The sequence below is a fragment of the Cyprinodon tularosa genome, unplaced genomic scaffold (genome assembly GCF_016077235.1).
Source record: "Cyprinodon tularosa strain WSP-4 unplaced genomic scaffold, ASM1607723v1 ctg291, whole genome shotgun sequence".
Taxonomy (NCBI): domain Eukaryota; kingdom Metazoa; phylum Chordata; class Actinopteri; order Cyprinodontiformes; family Cyprinodontidae; genus Cyprinodon; species Cyprinodon tularosa.
The window spans coordinates 11,150-29,305 of NW_024038998.1; the positions used below are offsets into that span (position 1 = coordinate 11,150).

The following is an 18,156-nucleotide window of genomic DNA, read 5'->3' on the forward strand; positions in this document are numbered from 1 at the left end:
GGATGTGCTCTCTTCGTCCTGTAACATGGGAGCTGGCTCGGAGCTCGTCTGCCTGGCTGTGTGTTTCCTGGACGGGGCCGCATTTTACAGCTGCTTTTTGTATCTCTGCTTCTGTCTCCTTAAACCCCAGTCGGCCTCGGCAGATGGCCGCTCACACTGAGCCTGGTTCTGCTGGAGGAATCTTCCTGTTAAAAGGGAGTTTTTCCTCTTCACTGTCGCTACAAGCATGCTTAGTGTGAGGGATTGTATTTGAGTCAAGGAGTCGATGCAATCAACTGGTTTTCCTTAGAACACTTTGAATCAATTTGACTGTATGATCTGGTTGAACTGTAAAGTGCCTTGAGATGACATGTGTTGTGAATTTGGCGCTATATAAATAAACTGAATTGAAAATGTTATAGGTGGCTATGAGTTGGTTAGACACATGATTAAGACAATTATAAGTTCCTATGTGGCTTGTTTTTTTAGCCAGCATATAAATAAATAAATATGTTGAGACTAAAAAAAGAAGAACAAAAACAGATAATCCTGCTTCACTAAAAGGTTGGGCTTCTTAATCACTAGGTGTTGCTTCAGATTTACCCAAACACACACACACACACAAAAATAGAAATACTGGATGATTTTTAGACTTCTGCTGGACTCAAAGGATCTGTCAAATGCAATTTGACAGAGCATTAAGAACCAGTGGGTTGGTGTGCCACAGATGGCAAATAGACCTGGAGCAACGCTTCGAATGATCTGTGGGTTTATGGCTTGGCTGGGGTGGAATAAGGACAGCAAAAAGTGTGCATTTCATTTATTGTCTCCCGTTCACACGTTCCATTAGAGGAGGCAGAGCAGCGTACCGTTGTTCTATAATTTACAAAACATAAATAAAAGCTGTTTGCATATCAACAGTAACTGATGTAAACATCCAACTCGCTGTGGTAAACGCATATTTACAAACACTCCAACAAAGGCTCTCCCCTTATCATTAAAATATTTTGTTTTTAATCAGTTCACTGCTTTCATGTCTTCTTTGCCCAAACACTCAGATTATTAGTCTTTGCATAATGAAGCAGGACTAAACCAAGGCAGGGAGAGAGATAGGTTTCTTATTTTAGTTGTATTTACATTTAAAGTTAGAGCTTATTTGAACAACAGAATAAGATGGATACCAAAACAACTTGGAGTTGTTTAACATTCATATTCATGTGTTGCTACAAGAACAAACCAAAAGCAGCTGGTTCAGCATCCGTTTCATCTCTAGAGGCAGGAGGGTTCCTTGATTTAGCGAGTCCACCCTTGCTGTTCGCTCCAAAAACAATCCGTCGACCAGAAACACATCCTACACAGGATGGTCGGAAACTGCGTCTCCATTCCTCAAACATACTTAATCATATCTACAGACAAACAAAGACTTGGTTTTAAGGATCTCCTGCTCTGGATTAACCAAACACTTTGCTCTTTGAGCCTACCAAGCAGTCATCCCTTTCCAATTTATTGGAGAAAAACTTAGGTGCCTCTCTGCCACAAGGTTTCACATTTTAAAATCTCCCCCATATTTTTATGATTGTATTTTGCAGCTTTAAAAAAAACACAAAAAAAACTCACAAACAAACCAGCAAAAACAAACAAAACAAACTAGTTTTGCCGGCCAGAACATCCTTTCTTCACAAACAAGTAATCCAACAACTGGGACAATAAATCCAATCTGTAAACTGTACAATATTAAGAAGCCTTAAAGGCTCCTGCTTTTTTTTAAGATTCTGTAAACAAACACAAATCAGGTTAGTAAATCCTTATGGTGTCTTAAAATACTCTCTAAAGCTGGCTGTTGTAGAGAAAAAGAGGGGAGAGAATGGAAACCTTCCAGTCAAAGGCTTTCTCTTTCTCCTTTCCTCTCTGGTAGTTCCACCATTGCACAACAAAGCGAACTGGCCTTGTTCTGGTTGAATTCTCTTTTGTTAATCGAAGGTCCGATGTTGAGCCACGGCTGAGTGGATCGACTGGAGGACCAGGATGGGGGAAGAGATCCACCCCCTTAGGTCAGGTCTCACTCTTCGTCTGCATTCTTCAGCATGAGGATGGAGTTGTAGATCTTTAAAGCGGGTCCGAGCTTGATGGACAGAATCTTAACGATGTCTGCTTGGGTGAGAAGCAGGAAGGCCTCGCCATCAATTTGCTAAATAGACACAGAGAAAAAGAATTATTTTCTTAATTTTTTTATATTAAAGCAGTTAAATAAATTCAGATGTACAAATGTATAAACCTACAAACTAAATGCATGAGTTTTGAAGGAAAACGTTTCTTTAGACCTGGTATACAGTCTTTTGGAAAAGTGTTCCTACCAAAGGTCAGATGAAAAACTTTAGATTAATGATTAGATTAACTGAGCAGAATACTCAGGGAGGGGGATTCGAAGAGGTTTGAAGCAAAAATGGATTTTAAACTATCACAGCTGATGTAGAGGATAAAGCCAAACGTTTGGAGGAAGCAACTCTTATCAGATTAGACCGAAACTGATATTTATGGCCAACATCCAATTGGCCAAAGTAATTATCGTTAGCTGAAACTAAAGAAATGACGAAAACTAGAATAAAAAACTGAAGTAAAGATAAAAACCAGACCTTGCAAAAAAAAAAAAAAAAAAAAAAAAACATTCAAGAATGTGCTTAGTTTTATTTGCATCTTTATCACAATGCACTAATATAAGGCCTAGTTTCCAGTTGCAGGTTATTTGTGTTTCTGCAGATGTATATAGCCTTATCTTGGATTTTATTTTTATTTTTTTTGTCTAGCCCTCATTATACAAGTTGGATTATATAAAATACTAAACCTATAAGTGAAACCCCCCAAAAAACAAACAAAACTAACAAATACTAAAAATGAATTAAAACTAAAATAGAATTGAAAATCAGAAGTTAATAGTAAAAACCAATGAAAATTTCAAAACTATTTCAACCTTGCAAATTGCTATAGGGAAAGGGAAACACGGCGGGGGCTGCATCAGGCTTGGGGGAGGTTGTTCTTTGATGAAGATAGAATTTTGGTAGAAAGGTGGTATGAAGCTTCAGAGAGAACAGAATGGCAGATCTACTATAGACTTCCACCAAGATGGAAGCATGTTAACAATGGACCAGTGGAAGGTCAGAGCTAACTTCTATCAGAGAATGCTCACAGACACTCTCTGATCAGCTGCTTTTAGGTAAAAACAGAAAATCTGAGTGTCTGTACGAGCTGCAAAGCTGGTAAAGACGTAGATTTGAGATTTGATATTGATTAATTACTGACCCAGGGTAGCTGGCGATAAACACCAGCCACAACTTTGTAAAAAGTTTCACTTTACAACTATTGAAAACTTAAAACAAACCAAACAACACCAAAAGGTCTGCGGCTTTAATGTGACAATTTATTTTCAAATTTCTTCGATTAAATTAATCAAGTATTTTATAAGCAAGAAACATTTCATTAGAAATCTTGCATGTTTTCCCTGAAAAGGCTCAAACCTGCATAAATTAGGAAACGCGTGCAAACTAAGGCCCCCAAAACACCAGACAACACACCACTGCCAGCGATAATTAAATATTAAACACACCCGGTCACAACAATAAATTATTGCTGCAGAGTCTCTTTATTAGAGCTCCTGTCCCAAACTGCTTCATGAAAACTAAAGTGGAAACCACTCAGGTTGGAGGAGAACCTCCTCTATAGGAGCAGAAAAACATTTGGAACAATCAAGGCACTTTAAAATGCCAGACCTCTAACTTATGGAACTGTGTTGTTCCTCTAGAGAAAAAGGAAGCGCTCACCTCTGTTTTAAAAGTAGCAGCGTGTTCTTTACATCCTGGAAGTCCTTTAACAAAACCGGCCACCTACATGACAATAAAACCAAGAGAAAAGTGAGCTTGTTCAGGACAACATGTCATTCCTTTACTGTTCATCTGTGAAGATGCATGTATCATAGTGTTGTCCCTAATTTCCAAACTCAACATTCCTATACTTATTTAATCTGATTCATGCTGCGATAAGACCTATAATAGAAAAAGACAGGCACACAGCATTGAAAATATTTCCTGTAGTGTGGCGATGAACTGTCAGGACTTATTTAGTCCAGGAGAAAAGGCAGCATCACGCAGCCTGAGTGAGAGAGAGCCGCTGCTGTGAATCAGGGTTTTAGTAAAAAAGATAAAAAAATAGATTTTAACTTTATTTTCTTAGTGTTTAGCCTAGTTGGTTAGACTAGGGTCTGAAAACAAGCATCTAGTCCCTAAAAGCAGGGGGGTGTTAGATATCAGAGCCTTTTCTGCATGCAAAGGGAAGGAGTCATTCTAATGACGTTATCTTTTCATTTTCCTTCACTGAATCACAGACATCTACAAGTTGCAGGATGCCCTCTAGGATCGGCTTTTGAGACTTTTCCCCTGAAGGATTTAGAACCTAATCTTAACTTCAAACGTCCAAAAAGCTTTCAACAGTTTTCTAAAGCAAAAAAAGTGGAAAGGTAAATAAAAAAAAAGGGTCAAATAAAGAAACATGGCAGCATTCCAGCCATCCTGATGTCTGGCTCTATCTTGGCCTGTATAAGGGCAGACAGATCTCAGGATGCCTTCAAATGCAGTTTCTTTTCCAAATGCTTCTACAGTTCTGCACTTTTCTTGACTTTTCCCAATGATCACAAAAGTAGTTAGCTTTGTCTTTTTTGGCTTGGCAACAGCATCCTCACAGAAGAGCGTTGTCAGAGTTGGCTAACTGAAATAAAAATGTCAATCCAAGTAAGTCAATTCTTCTCAAAGTGCTTTTTTTCTTGACTTAAACAGGTGAGACTCCTTGACAATGTAACAAGACAATTTATATTTCTAATAAGAAAAAACAATTACATTGTCTTATTTCAAGTTCATATTGTCTAATTATCTTATTTTAAGAGAAAAAATACTCATTCCATTGGCAGATCATCTTATTTATGTACTCCCATTAGGTGCAAATACACTTATTTTAAGAAATTTGTACCTATTTTTAGTTTTTGTAAAGCCAACGCTACAACTATGCTAAGAGAGAAAAGATATGTCTGAGTATCAAATTTGACTGTCAGCAGCCAGTTCAATTCAAACTGAAAATCTTCAAACTTAGGTTAATATTCAATCTTTTTGTATATTTCTAGTTATTTTCTGATGTTAACCTTTTGGTGCGTTTGTTAAACCTAAATTATGATCATTGAATCCAAGAGACCAGAAAAGCTCTTGTGGAAGATTCATCAGCAGCTGGCGTTCTTCTGAACCTCTAGTTGTCTTCCTGTTGGATTAGTGAATGAGAAGCATGTCTGATCTTAGTTTGTAAACATGTCTGACCTCCTCTGCGCTCCAAGCAGCCACTCTCTTGGCGGTCAGACCCAGGACCTCAGGCAGTAGCTGGCAGTGTTTGTCCCAGCACAGAGCCACTCTGTGCGGGGGAGAGGCGGCGATGCCGGGGGAGAACACAGACTCGTGGAGCGCTTGCTGCAGGGATATGGTTTCTGGAGAAGCTGCAGACAGAGAACAGAACAGCAGTCAGTGGGATGCAGCATTGATGTGCTGGCTTCCGTTTGCCACTTTCTAAGCCCCCCCACTTACATTTTCCATCACTAATCTCATCCTTGACATAGTGCATTGTTAGGTACTTGGGAAGTGGAGCCATCCTGAAGCCAAACAAGAAAACACAAGACAAAAGTTCAGAAGATACTTCTGGCTCAGCGGAGAGGAATTAATGCCAGGCAGCTACCGTTTAGGCCGTGTTCCATTGGTGCTTTGCTCGTTGGCTCCACTCAGTGGCTCGGATTTGTTGTTGCACTCTGGAAGCTCAGCTTCTCCAGTCATTGGTTTCCTAGCAACAGAGATACTAGTTTCAGATACAAATCCTTTCAAATATCTGTATAAACATATGGTAGTTTATGAAAGCACTATATTAGTGCCAATCTAAATCAGTTGCAGAACCAAGGTGAGGTTAAATCTATTGAAGCCTCCAGCCTTTTACCACCACTGTCATGTTGGTGAGCTTTTTAACTGGGCTGCTTGTTTTTTGTTAAAAACTTCCCACATTTGTTTAGAAACAAACCTGCTTGGAGATTCCACAGGTGGATCAGTCTGTACTGGTGCTGATGGATTTTGAGGCGGATTGTTTGGATGAGGTTCGGGGCGCCGCCCCCGTGGTGGAGGTACATTGAGGACAGGAGGCCGCTCTCCGCCGAGACGATCGGGCAACAAACCCTCCTTGTTCAGGTTTATCTCAGAGTAAGGGCAGCTCACCTGGCTGCACACAAGAAGAAGATCCACATTTCTCTACCCGTTATACAAAAAACAGCACTTTACATTTATTTAGCATTTTAGCATCGAACATACTGCAACAAATAGGAGGTGGAGGCTGCCATTATCACTTTGATTCTCACAAACACAGAGAGCAGCAACACATTTAGACTGCTACCCACCCACACAAATATTATTGACATCTGAGAACACAGAGGCTCCTGTCCTCTTTTTCTGCCATTGCTAAATAAAAATAGGAAAGGATTTTACTTTATGGACATGGACAAAACTGTACCCCTTATTTAATGAAATTAAAACCCACAATGGTTACACAAATAAAACTTGAATATGACAAATGAAACAGTGGGTAATTCTATGAAAATTACAAAAATGAAAGTAAGGCATTGCTTTTAATCATGGTAGTCCGAGGAAAAACTGAAAATAATAAAACCAAAGAAACATATTAAATCAAGTTGTGTGCACCAATTACAATCAAAGGTGTCTACAGCCTTGTAATCAGTCAGCAGGTTTATATGTAGGGCAGATAGCCACTGTGCTGTGACCACATTCAACATGGACCAGAGGAAGTAAAGAAAACAGTTGAGATTAGAGAGAAAATTACAGACTATCATGTCAAAGGTAAAGGCTATAATACCATCTCCATGCAGCTTGATGTTCCTGTGACTATAGCTGCACATATTATCAAGAAATTTAAGATTTATGGGACTGTAGCCAACAGCTCCGGCAGCAGTAAGAAAACTAAAGACAGATCATTTTAATTATAATAAAAGGTATCAGGAAAAACTTCTAAAGAGATTAAAGGTGAACTTCAAGCTCAAGGAACATCATTGTCACATTGCGCCATCCAATATTGTTTGACTTAAAGACGTCCAAGGAGGAAACCATTGTTGAAAACCCTATAAAAATCCAGACTGGAATTTATCAAAGTTCGTAAGATACCACAAAACCTCTGAGAGAATTTCCCATGGACAGATGAGACAAGAAGTGAACTTTTTGTCAAGAAATATCAGTACTATGTTCACTGATTGAGAGATTATGCATATCTAGAGAAGAACAGTGTCCCTACTGAGAAACATAGAGGAGGATCTGTTATGCTCTGGGGCTGCTTTGCTTCATCTGGCACAGGATGTCTAGAATCTCTGCTTGGTGCAATGAAATCCCGAAACTATCAAGGGATTCTAGAGAGAAAAGTGCTGCTCAGTGTCAGAGTGTTTTTAACAGGATAATGACCCAAAATAAACAGCTAAAAACACCCAAGAACGGCCAAGAGGAAAACATAACTATTCTGAAGTGGCCTCCTATGAGCCCTGATCTAAATCCTATTGAGCATCTTTGGAAGAAGCTGAAACGTCCCGTCTGGGAAAGGCTCCGTCAAACCAGAGACAACTGGAGCAGTTTGTTCATGAGGAGTGGAAACAAAATGCCTGCTGAGAGGAGCAGCAGTCTCATTAACAGTAACAGGAGTTGTTTGATTTCAGCAATTGCCTCAGAAGGTTGTGCAAAAAAAAATATAAATTAAAGGATTTTGTCAAGCCTGTTTGTTGAGTTCAATTTTTTAAAATTCTGTTGAAGCAAGGTTGAAAAGAAGTGTCTGATTTTCCTTTTTTTTCATTTTCATTGATTTTTTATTTATTATTACTTTAATCATATTCAACTTATTTATGTGACCAACGTGGGATTTTCTTTTATAAAATGAGGGGCAATAACAATTTTTTCCGTATATATATATATATATATATATATATATATATATATACACACACCACAAACATGCAAGTGTGAGATGCTATGATAATAAAAGAAATCTTTGAATATACAAGGGAGGAACGCTTACTAGGGTTTAAAGACCATTAACAGGTCTTTTTAGTAAGGAAAGATTTTAAAAGAGTAAATTAAAGAGCAATTGAAATAAAGAAGTTTCCTTCAGTTAGACAGACGAGTATTACCAACACATTAAAGACAAAAACATCTAAATGACTATAAACAGTGTCCCTAAATGTCCTTCCATTGAAATTGTGCCACATTGACAGAATAAAGTAGTTAAATTTGATAGGAGGAAGGAAGGAAGGATGCGCCAATACTTGTCCATCTGTTATTTTCTTTTTCCATACTATCCAAACTTCATTAACCCAAATATATCCCAAACTTTTGCAGATGGTATATTATCCCTTAATACAACACAGCACTGACTAAGGAAAAGGCAACTTACGTGTAGTGTGTCCCATAGCGAGGTCCCCTTATGTGTCCCACGCCGTTGCATCCTGGGGTGGGACAACCTTGTCCTGGGGCAGGCAATACATCACTTGTGCCTGAAACATGAAAACACAAGGCGGCAATAGTTCAATGCTTTCTGCGAAACCCGTGCATCGAAAGCTAAGATGGAAATCAGAAAGCGAGGTCAAGTGAGCAAATAGCATGGCTCACTGTTGGGGTGCTGTAACGGGTGTCCAGTTTTCTGACACCATCCTACAGGGTGCAGATTGGGGCAGTCTGTCTCAATCCAGTAGTCATAATCACTATTCCATCCATCAAAGTGAATCTAGGAGAGAGTGGCGAGAAAAATAAAAAAATTAATCACACAAGCAAAGCATGGAGGGACTTTGTAATGTAAAACATCTCTGGAGACTTATTGCACCTTCAGTCTGTGGTCTTCTGTGTCTACAATAGTAGCTACACGAATTAGCATAGGGTTCCTTTTATCTACTGCTTCCACCTTCATCCCCACCTGGAAGCCATGAGGAGGCCGCTGCAAAGAGGCAATAGTTTGAAAACATATGAGAATTATAAATAAATAGGTTCCCAGTCAAGCAGACAGCTCAGCTTTTCATCAAAAGTAAATTAATACCAAAGAATGGCTGAAACAATAAGACTGCAGTGCTGCTGAGTGTTAAAAAATGCAACACTGATAATTAGTTATATAATTATTGGTGTATTTTTAAGTTCATAAAAACAATGTAGGTTTTATTTTTTTAAATGTTAAGGATAATATTAACCTCTAATAGTAAGTTAGCAGGGTAACAATGCCTCTTTGGTCTATGAGACAAAACTAAATAGAATAAAAATATTTGTTTGTTTGTTAGAACCGTACCGGTTTGAAAGCTCTTGCAGGAGCAGCCTGTGTTCCCGTTTCCTCCATGTATTTTTCCCATGAGAAATTTGTGGAATCTTTATATTCTAAGAAGAAACAAGAAAGTATTAGTGGAACCTTTGAAAACACTCCTAAAGGATGCCGAAAGTTAAGACACCTCTAATTATTAATACAGTGACAACATGCACAATTGAATTCCCGATCTGCTCATAGTCAGTATCTTTTGGTGCTTTTATTTAAGCAATTCTGTCACAGACCTTTATAGTTTTATTGCCATTCATCTGTGAAAACAGTAAGCTATTAGTAATGATTATATGATTCAGTAACTGTTCAAAAACACACTTATTGTCTTACCGGGTGGAGTTGTTAGAGTCAGCTGAGCTTCTGCACAGAAACCAACCGGATGGATGTATGGACTGCTGGCATCACACCTTCCATAACAACATATAAACAAGTTAAATCTATGGAATAAATTCATCTATTACTAAACGTAAAACAATTGAAAACATCAGAGAGATGCATTTTTCCAAACAGGATTCACAATTCAACTTTTGGCATGCAGATGGAAAAAAAACACCTGGGTAACAAACCTACCAGTAATCATGTGTGTCATCCAGGCTGTCAAAATGAATAAGAAGGCGGTTGTCAACAACAGCAGCTATTGTTGCTACACAGATCTGCGAAGGGTTCTTCCTGTCGGCTGCTTCCAGTTTCATCCCCGCTCTGAATCCAGAAGGAGTCACAGACTACAACAACAAGAGTGACATGGGTTAGATAAATGACAACACAGTCAGATATAAATGAATCAGATCATGTAGTCATTTATTGTTTGGTTAAAACTCACAGTGTTGAGGCTCTTGAAAAGGTGCTTTGGAGCCAGTTGGCCTCTGCAGTTTTTCACATACATGCTCCAGTTAAACTCCCCTTCTTTACAGCCTACAGGTCAGTTTAAACATCAGATCCAGTTATTTTATTTTCAGAACAAAATATGTTACAATTTAAGCTGAGTAAACAAACAATTTGGTGACCACCTTTAGGAAGTAACAATTTGTGTCCGTTCTTCTCACACCAGCCAGCTGGTTTCAGGTCCCACGAGTCAGCATTAGCCCAGAAGTCGTAGCATTCAGGATAACCGTCGAAGTGGAGTCTAACTCTGTAACCCTGGATCTGCAAGACAAGATGAAAACCCATCTATCTGGATGAGAAAATATAATAATGACAGAAAAAAAAACAGACATAAGCATCATTCCCACCTCTGCAACACTGAGCACACAGAAGAGAGACGGGTGAGATGGGTCAAGTCCTTCAAGCTTCATTCCAACCTTAAAACTGTTCCTGCTTTGAGGAAATGACTGATGCTGCAACGTAAATGCACAACAAAGTTATACCAGACAAAATAAACACGAGAATAAACTAAGTAGATTCAAAATAATGGATTGTACTTCTTTGAAAAGTTTCACAGGTGCAGCAATAGTTCGCCCCTCGTCCAGGTAGGCAGGCCAGCTCCATGCCCGCTTCTTATTGGCCATGGTAGTCACTGACAAACAAAATATTCATTTCCATTACAGATTTACACAAAACTATGCAGATTTTCTGCTAATTTAGAAAAAGGAAGAATTTTCGCAATTCCGGTATTTCCATGAAAAACGAACAAGAATACATTTGTTCAGGTGATAACTCAACAAAACAACATCGCAAAATGTAAACACATGAGATATACCCATATTACCTTATAAATCTAAATATGCCGTGCCATCATCCTTTGTCTTTTTAAAAGGAAGTAAGATTCAGTTTCAGATCACAATGCTTCCATTGAAGGTTTGTGAAATATAATTTTGATGCATCCTGAAAATGACCCTAGAAACCTGAGTTTTTTCAAAATAGCAGTGCTTCCATTTAGCACATTTATTTTTGGAATGACAATTTTAGTAATTTGAATTTTCGCCACGTATAACTTCACTTGGATTTATCACTTTACTTGGATTTAGTTTTACATATGCATACATATACATACATATATATAGATATACAGAAGAGCTATATGTGTATATGTTTTTATCTTCATTATCTTGTGTAGTTGTGTATATATATATATATATATATATATATATATAAAAAACTGTAACTGGAGCGTGTAACAAAAGTAATTTCCCTCTGGGATTATTAAAGTATTTCTGATTCTGATTAATGGAAACGCAGTTATAGACAGACAGATTACCTGATGTATTACATCCTACAAATCCGCCAAAACAAGATTTCTCTCTTTTCCAAACTAAACATTTCCAGAGTTATGGGTGGTTGGATGGAGAATATAGAATGAAGTCTGTAAAAAAATGTATTTTTTCAGACCTACTTTGATTTAATTTTTTTTAATTGTAGAACACAGGAAATGTCCATCTCCCTTTCTATCCATGAACAGGCTTCATTGGTCCTTTAAATCTAGAGCAACTAAGATGACGCATTATGTTACATCCCTGCCCTAAACCAAACCTCCATTGGCTTATAGTTCTATTTAAAGTTTCATTTATTTGTTTTTAATATTTTCTGTTTTATTTACAAGCAACAACCAAACCTACCAAGTTTGGCCATTTTGGTTCCCCTCCTGCTTTTGGTAGCCTTGGCCTTTTCCTATAAGAACAAAAAAGTAAAACAACATATTTAACTATTTCTTTCAAAACATAACTAAAATTAACTAAATAAAACATTAATACACATAAAGAAACATGAAGCAACCATTGCAGACAGCTGTGTCTGTGCTGTTGTGTTGTGTTCACCTCTGGTTCTTCTTGATTGTCCTCCTCTTCATCACCAGATTCCATGTAGATCTTCCTCTTTTTGCGGACGCGTTTCCCCAGCCGCTCGCCTTCCACTGCTTGACTGTCGCGCACTTCTGCTGGAGAGGATCTGTGACAATGGAAATAGCAAATAAAACAATTTCAGATGGCAGCGGTGACAGGAGATCAGAGTGGTTTTTATTCTTTTTTGTTGTTGTTTTACCTGCCACTGCAGTGATGAACACAAGAACCACAGTATTTTCCTTCGATAAGAGCGTGCCTGGAAACATGGCCATCACAGCCCCGACACCTTAACAGCTCCCCATTTGGACCTGTGTCTGTCCCAGAACTAGCTTTGACCCTGGGGCCAACCTCCATACCGCGGTCCTCCTCTGAAAACACCAGCAAAGCACCAGCAGCTCAAACATACAATATAAGAGGATTGACTGAATTGGTAATTCTATAAAATTTGAACTTTTGTTCCTCACAGTAACAGTGGTTAACAGAGACCATCATACCTTTAGCTTGGGATGAGCCTGGCTTGCCCAGAGGGACCAGTGCTGCGGCCATGCTGGCCTGTTTTTGGACTTCTGGTGGAGGGGTGGGAGTGTGAGACCGCACTGGGTTCAAGGTCTCACGATGAGGCTCAGCCTCCTGCCCTTTGACCTCAACATCTGTGACAATTTCTAGGGTCCCAAACTCTGTCATGCGGAACTGAAACAATGAGAGAAACCAGCATATATACTCATGAGAACTTCAGATTCTTTGGTTCCAGGTCAGCTTAGTTAAAGCCTTACAAGACAAAGTCTTTATGAAGTAATTAATGAAGTTAATTATCTGTCTTTGAACAAACTTTTAAAAATGACAGTATTCACATGCCCTTAGCTTTTTCCCCTACCTTTTGAAATAACCTTCCAGGTATTTAATCTGGATATTATGTAATTAACAAACGATTTAAAAAAAACATTCAAAAGGAGCATAAGAGCAGAAATATACTTTATGCATCAACTCCTCATTTCTCTAAAACTCAAACATGATTCAAAGCAACCAACGCCCTTCAGAATTATTGGTCAATAATGTCATCCTGTTCGTATTTAATCCCAGTATTAATCCAGCTGTGTTGTAGAGCCCTTCAGAAATTTGCTTAAAAAAACATTGAGCTCTTGAACAAAGAACACCATAAAGACCAAGGCCGGCTGCAGAAAGGTTAGAGAAAAAGATGTCGAGAGGTTTAAAGCATGGCTAGGTTATAAAGCAATATCTAAAGCTTTGAACATTCCAGAAAGAGATAGGCCAAGGCATCAGACAGTGTATTGGTCGATACATGCGTGCATTTGGCAATTCATTACATTCAGCAGCCAAGACATGAGGCCATGTAAAGGACATGCATTGCTGCTCCCTGCATTTGCTATCCATCATTACGGTTTCGTTCTATTTGTTCAAAAGATTTCTTCTTTTTTAAACTGAGACTTCATTATCATTATCATTATCATTGTCATTGTGCCATTTTTATTATATAAGTGGAGGAAGGTAAAGCAATATGTGCTCTAAAAATTAGCCAAAAAAATAATGGCTGAAGATATGTGGGATTGTTTAGACCGGGACTTTGCAACCTTTAAAATTCAAAGCGCCAATTTACCCTGAGACCAGCTCAATAAAGTTGTTTATAGCCACAAATAATACATGACCTTTTGATAAAAACAACCTCTTCTTGTAAAATATCTGCTATAGGAAATCTGTTGCCTTTTTGATTTTTATACTTATAGGTAAGGGAAAAACAAAAAGGTTTCATAAAGAGAAAGTATTATTCTGCATTATTCTAATTTTCAGAATATTTGTGGGAAAACGCTGGGGGGAAAAAAGCAAAAGGAAAAACTTTAAGAGTAAATTATAAGAAAAAAGATGGAAAATGTATTTGTTTCTTTTATAATTCTGTTGTGAACATTTTAAATATTTAGAATAAAACCTGAAATCTCTAGTAGTAGTATTTATCAAACTGTGTTCAAAACCAATTAGCCACTATTAAGAGTCATTGTAGAGGGTCTTTAAAGCCACAGGATGCAGACCATTGACGTCAAAATAATCTGGACTGGCCAACCGCATTACTGGTGATCCCTCCTTTTGCTATCCATTATTGTTTGGTTTTATTTGTTCATAAACATTTCTTTTTGTTTAAAACAAAACTTGTTCAATATTTTTTCATCATTGTGTCACATTTATTAGGCAAACGAAGGAAGAAAAAGCAACATCGGCTGAAGGAATCTGCCGCACATATCAGGGAACTGTTAGTTCCAACATAATCGGTATCAGCCTTAAAAAGAACTATCAGTCGTTCTCTAATTAAAATTTAAATCTGTCATTTAAAAAAAAAAGGGAATCAGTTTGTTAAACAGCAAATCTACCTAGAGAACAGATTTTACCTGACAGTTTGGTAAAGAAAGGTGTTATTTAAAAGAAGCAACATTTCTATGGTAACTCAGGAGCAGCAGCAGAGATCCATTACTCATCTGTTGATGAGCTCAACAAATGTGGCATTTATAGAAGGGTGGCAAAAAGGACATTTCCCTCACAGGGAATCCACAGACTATATAGACTATATGAATTAAGATTTCCGGCCTTCATGCAAAACCCTGTCTGGAGGAAAACTAATACTGTAAGTTAAACCAATCATCCCAGCAGTATACGCTGGTGACAGCATCATGTTGTAGGGGGGATTAATCAGTCGACCAGAACTGATTAAAGATGGAGCTAAAAATACAAAAAACAGCATATAACAAAAATGCTGTTATAGACTGCAAAAGACTCACTGTCAGAGTGGCCAAAACCATAAAACCTGAGCTACACTGTACTAGTTTAGATGAAAGCATATACACGTTAGAATGACCTAGTCAAAGTCCAGACCTAAATGCATTAGAACGATTTGCAAAGGTATATTCACTGCTGCTCTCCATCCAGTGAATTAATCAATATAGCTTTACATATTTTTCTAGGAAAAATAAGCAAAGATTCCAGTCTTCAGATGTACAAAGCTAGTAGGAAAAATCCCAAAGTACTTGTTACTGCAGCAAAGAACCCAACACATTGTGTATTAATACAAAAGTAAGCCACTTCATTTTTAAAATAACATCATATCATTACTCCTTCTCTCTCATTAATTTTTCAGTATTGGTCTTCAGAATTACATGACAACAAAATGAATATCCATTTGTGGTGGTAAGGTAAAAAAAGAGGTTTTATTAGGTTTCTAAAACACTATAAATATATGTTAGTAAAAATGTGTACCCTGATATCACTGCCTGGCAGTGTGGCAATACCATCCTTCCAGTCCAGAGCACCCATCATGTCAAATTCAGCTCCCTGGGAGGGTCCATCACTGGGCGGAGTGTCAGTCATTCCCACTCCTCTGATATCACCTACCTGAAAAATGATGGTTTCCACATAAATGAATTACTTCAATAATCTGACTATTAGAAGACTTCATGTTTAATTGGAATATCGATGTGTTTTTGGTTGTGGGGCAGACAGTGTCAGCTTTTGGTCTCTCCAAAGAACAAAACGCAGATTTAACCTGCATTTGTAAACAGCGATACTCAACATCACCGCTAGATGGCGAGCGTGCGCAGGTTTGCAATGGTACACCATGCACTTCTGTTTCAGACAAAACACTCAATAATAACATTGTTTTGCTGGTCAACTAAGGGGCAAATACGCAAACAAATGACCTCGTCGGGACAAACACTTGTCAAGATTGCTGATAAATATGAGAAAATGCATATCAAGTTTGAGTTAATCACAAAAGTTCGTCTTTTCCACGTTTTAACGGTATTTCTTAAAGACGGCAGTTTGTCTGATGGCGAGCTGGTAACATGGCAAAATGTCCATTGATTTCACACAGAACACTTTTTTATGCACTGACTGTCCAAACTTAAAAGCGTTTAAAAACGTATCTTATTACGATTAAACCTTTTTGACTTGACGCACGTTCAACACTGAATTAAGGTCATATTTTCTGTTTGCAACGCTGACATAACCATTTGCAAAGTAAACAACAGTGAGGGAATGTGTGTCCTGGTTGGGTTTCCCATTGCAGCTGAAGCCTCAATTTTATTCTAGCTATAAATAAAGTGTATGTAAGAGCGCCCATGATTAGCATTCGCCCTATACAAAATGGCGGAGCATAGGAAGAGGCCACCAACATGTTTAAACTATGTTAATTACTTAAGTTGGCCATTTAAACTAATCGTTCAAGGTTTCTACGCGTCAAACAAAAGGAAAGGCTTCCTCTGTAATTTCCTGACTGAGTGTTTTCATTGACTCTGTCCGTTTTTCTTCACTTTCTCCTTGTCACGGAATGTCAGCCCAGGTTGCTACGGTAGCTAGCCAAAGCTAACAGTCGGCTAGCGCCGGTGTTGTGTCGTAAAATGCACCCCAACCGTCAAAACAAATCCCGGTTTCAAAGCACTGATTCGGGCCGATGAATTGGGTGGAACTGACTGAGAAATGTTTTTTAACTTTGTCATCACCGAGTTTTACGGAATGCATGTATGAAAACAAATGCGCAACAAAGCGGTTCTAAATCGGGAGTGCGTCAAACGGCTGGGGTACTTTTCTGAGCACAACACCGCTCCGTAGAAATGAACGGACGACAGCTAAACAGCTAGCCGTAGCATTGTGACTGGATGCAGCCAGCTAAGGACAATCTGTAATAAATAAGTTTACCTGTTAATAACTATATAAAAAAGCCAATATTTCAAAGACTATCACAAAAGCACAATCGATAAAACTACGTCGCTGTTATTAGATTAAACAATTTTGCATGCTTAATTTCTTCAATAGAAACTTAAAAAACGATTTATTCATGCCGTTTTAAATCAAAGTGGAAATCACGTAAAAAAACACACCAACTAGTCAATCTAAAATCGGGTTTTTATATTTTTGCCTACGTTAGTCAGAATGAAGAAGAACTAACGGCCGTTTTGATAAGGAAAAATTGTGGAACTCACCTCGTTTCTGTTTTAACTCTTATTTAGAGCTGGATAAGAACAGTGCGCATGCGCGCAAGATGCGGCTGCCTGACAAGTTTGGGTCTCGGGAAAAGTTCAGATCGCTTTGGGAGAGCCTAAGTTCGCTCGCAACACGCCCAGAGTTCTAATCGGGGCTGACTTGATGAATACTGCCAGCTTCACGGAGGTTCGATCTCCCCCGTTTCCCTGAAAAGGGCGTTTAAAGTATGCTCCCCTCTCCTCCTGCTACACCAAGCAGGAGTGTGTGTATCAATGGAGCGCAGACAGGAATCGCAGCGGCTCCCATTGAGGAGCGTTTGGTTCCTCTATGCTTAAAGCGACCTTGTATCCTTGTTTTTACCACCAATTCCCCGTTCAACAGCTCATTTTGATGCCCCCGGCAGAAGGAAAAACGGATCTCAGCAGTTTAAGTAATACTTCTTACCAAAACCGAGCGAATATTTGGTATCATCCTTTTTTAATACATTTACCATGCGCATGACATAACTGCGCTTAATGGATACACTAAATCAAAGATGAAAAAAAAAAAAAAACATCGAGTTCCTAATAAGAAATCGCAATGGCTTCGATTCATGTCTAATTCATAATGTCACACTGACGCTTACGTCCTTTCCTGCTTCCATTTCGTGCCAAAGAACAACCAACGTCTGGAATCAATCTCTCCAACTTGTTTTTAGGTTTCTCCCTCAGCGGCGGACCATGCAATTCGTAACTGCTGATAAAACCGAGTAGTAAAATGAAAATGTTCTATTAAACTCCAATAAAAAATGAAAATAAAATAAAAATAAAAGCGTCTAACAACATTAGGTAGCTTTTCAGAAGGGGGTGTTCCCAGGCAACAGCCCCTACCAACAGCAAAATAAGTTGCAGAGTAAAAAGCAATTAAGTTATTCTCTTAAACATTTTTCTCGACCGCTCATCTGTTTGCATTTATTAAGGGGGAAAAACACGCTACTTTTTTTTGTTTTTATGTATAGGCTAGTTGGGTG

The 18,156-nt window shown here is 38.4% G+C and overlaps 1 protein-coding gene across 2 annotated transcripts; it reads right to left on the reverse strand.

The window, feature by feature from the left end:
- Positions 1 to 783: 783 nt before the first annotated feature.
- On the reverse strand, positions 784 to 17,805 carry l3mbtl1b (L3MBTL histone methyl-lysine binding protein 1b). Of its 2 annotated transcripts, none has more exons than XM_038291046.1 (22): positions 17,773 to 17,805; positions 15,426 to 15,560; positions 12,662 to 12,857; positions 12,367 to 12,535; positions 12,144 to 12,273; positions 11,946 to 11,997; positions 10,812 to 10,906; positions 10,623 to 10,727; positions 10,401 to 10,536; positions 10,214 to 10,305; positions 9,964 to 10,115; positions 9,724 to 9,800; positions 9,370 to 9,455; positions 8,917 to 9,027; positions 8,706 to 8,820; positions 8,491 to 8,590; positions 6,073 to 6,267; positions 5,740 to 5,841; positions 5,592 to 5,656; positions 5,331 to 5,503; positions 3,795 to 3,857; positions 784 to 2,167 (listed from the first exon to the last, which is right to left on the reverse strand). In XM_038291046.1, the coding sequence occupies exons 1-22, from the start codon at positions 17,788 to 17,790 to the stop codon at positions 2,039 to 2,041; spliced, it is 2,496 nt and encodes an 831-aa protein (XP_038146974.1). In that variant the 5' UTR covers positions 17,791 to 17,805; the 3' UTR covers positions 784 to 2,038. The 2 variants fall into 2 exon arrangements, with proteins under 2 accessions (XP_038146974.1, XP_038146975.1); XM_038291047.1 differs by lacking the exon at positions 17,773 to 17,805 and adding an exon at positions 17,147 to 17,352.
- Positions 17,806 to 18,156: the final 351 nt, after the last annotated feature.

Excerpts from the sequence above, each read along its gene's own strand:
- l3mbtl1b (XM_038291046.1), bottom strand. Across the intron at positions 10,728-10,811 it reads CTGTGAAACTTTTCAAAGAA|CATCAGTCATTTCCTCAAAG; the intron begins GTACAATCCATT and ends TTTACGTTGCAG. Across the intron at positions 6,268-8,490 it reads CGCTATGGGACACACTACAC|CCAGGTGAGCTGCCCTTACT; the intron begins GTAAGTTGCCTT and ends TCTTGTGTGCAG.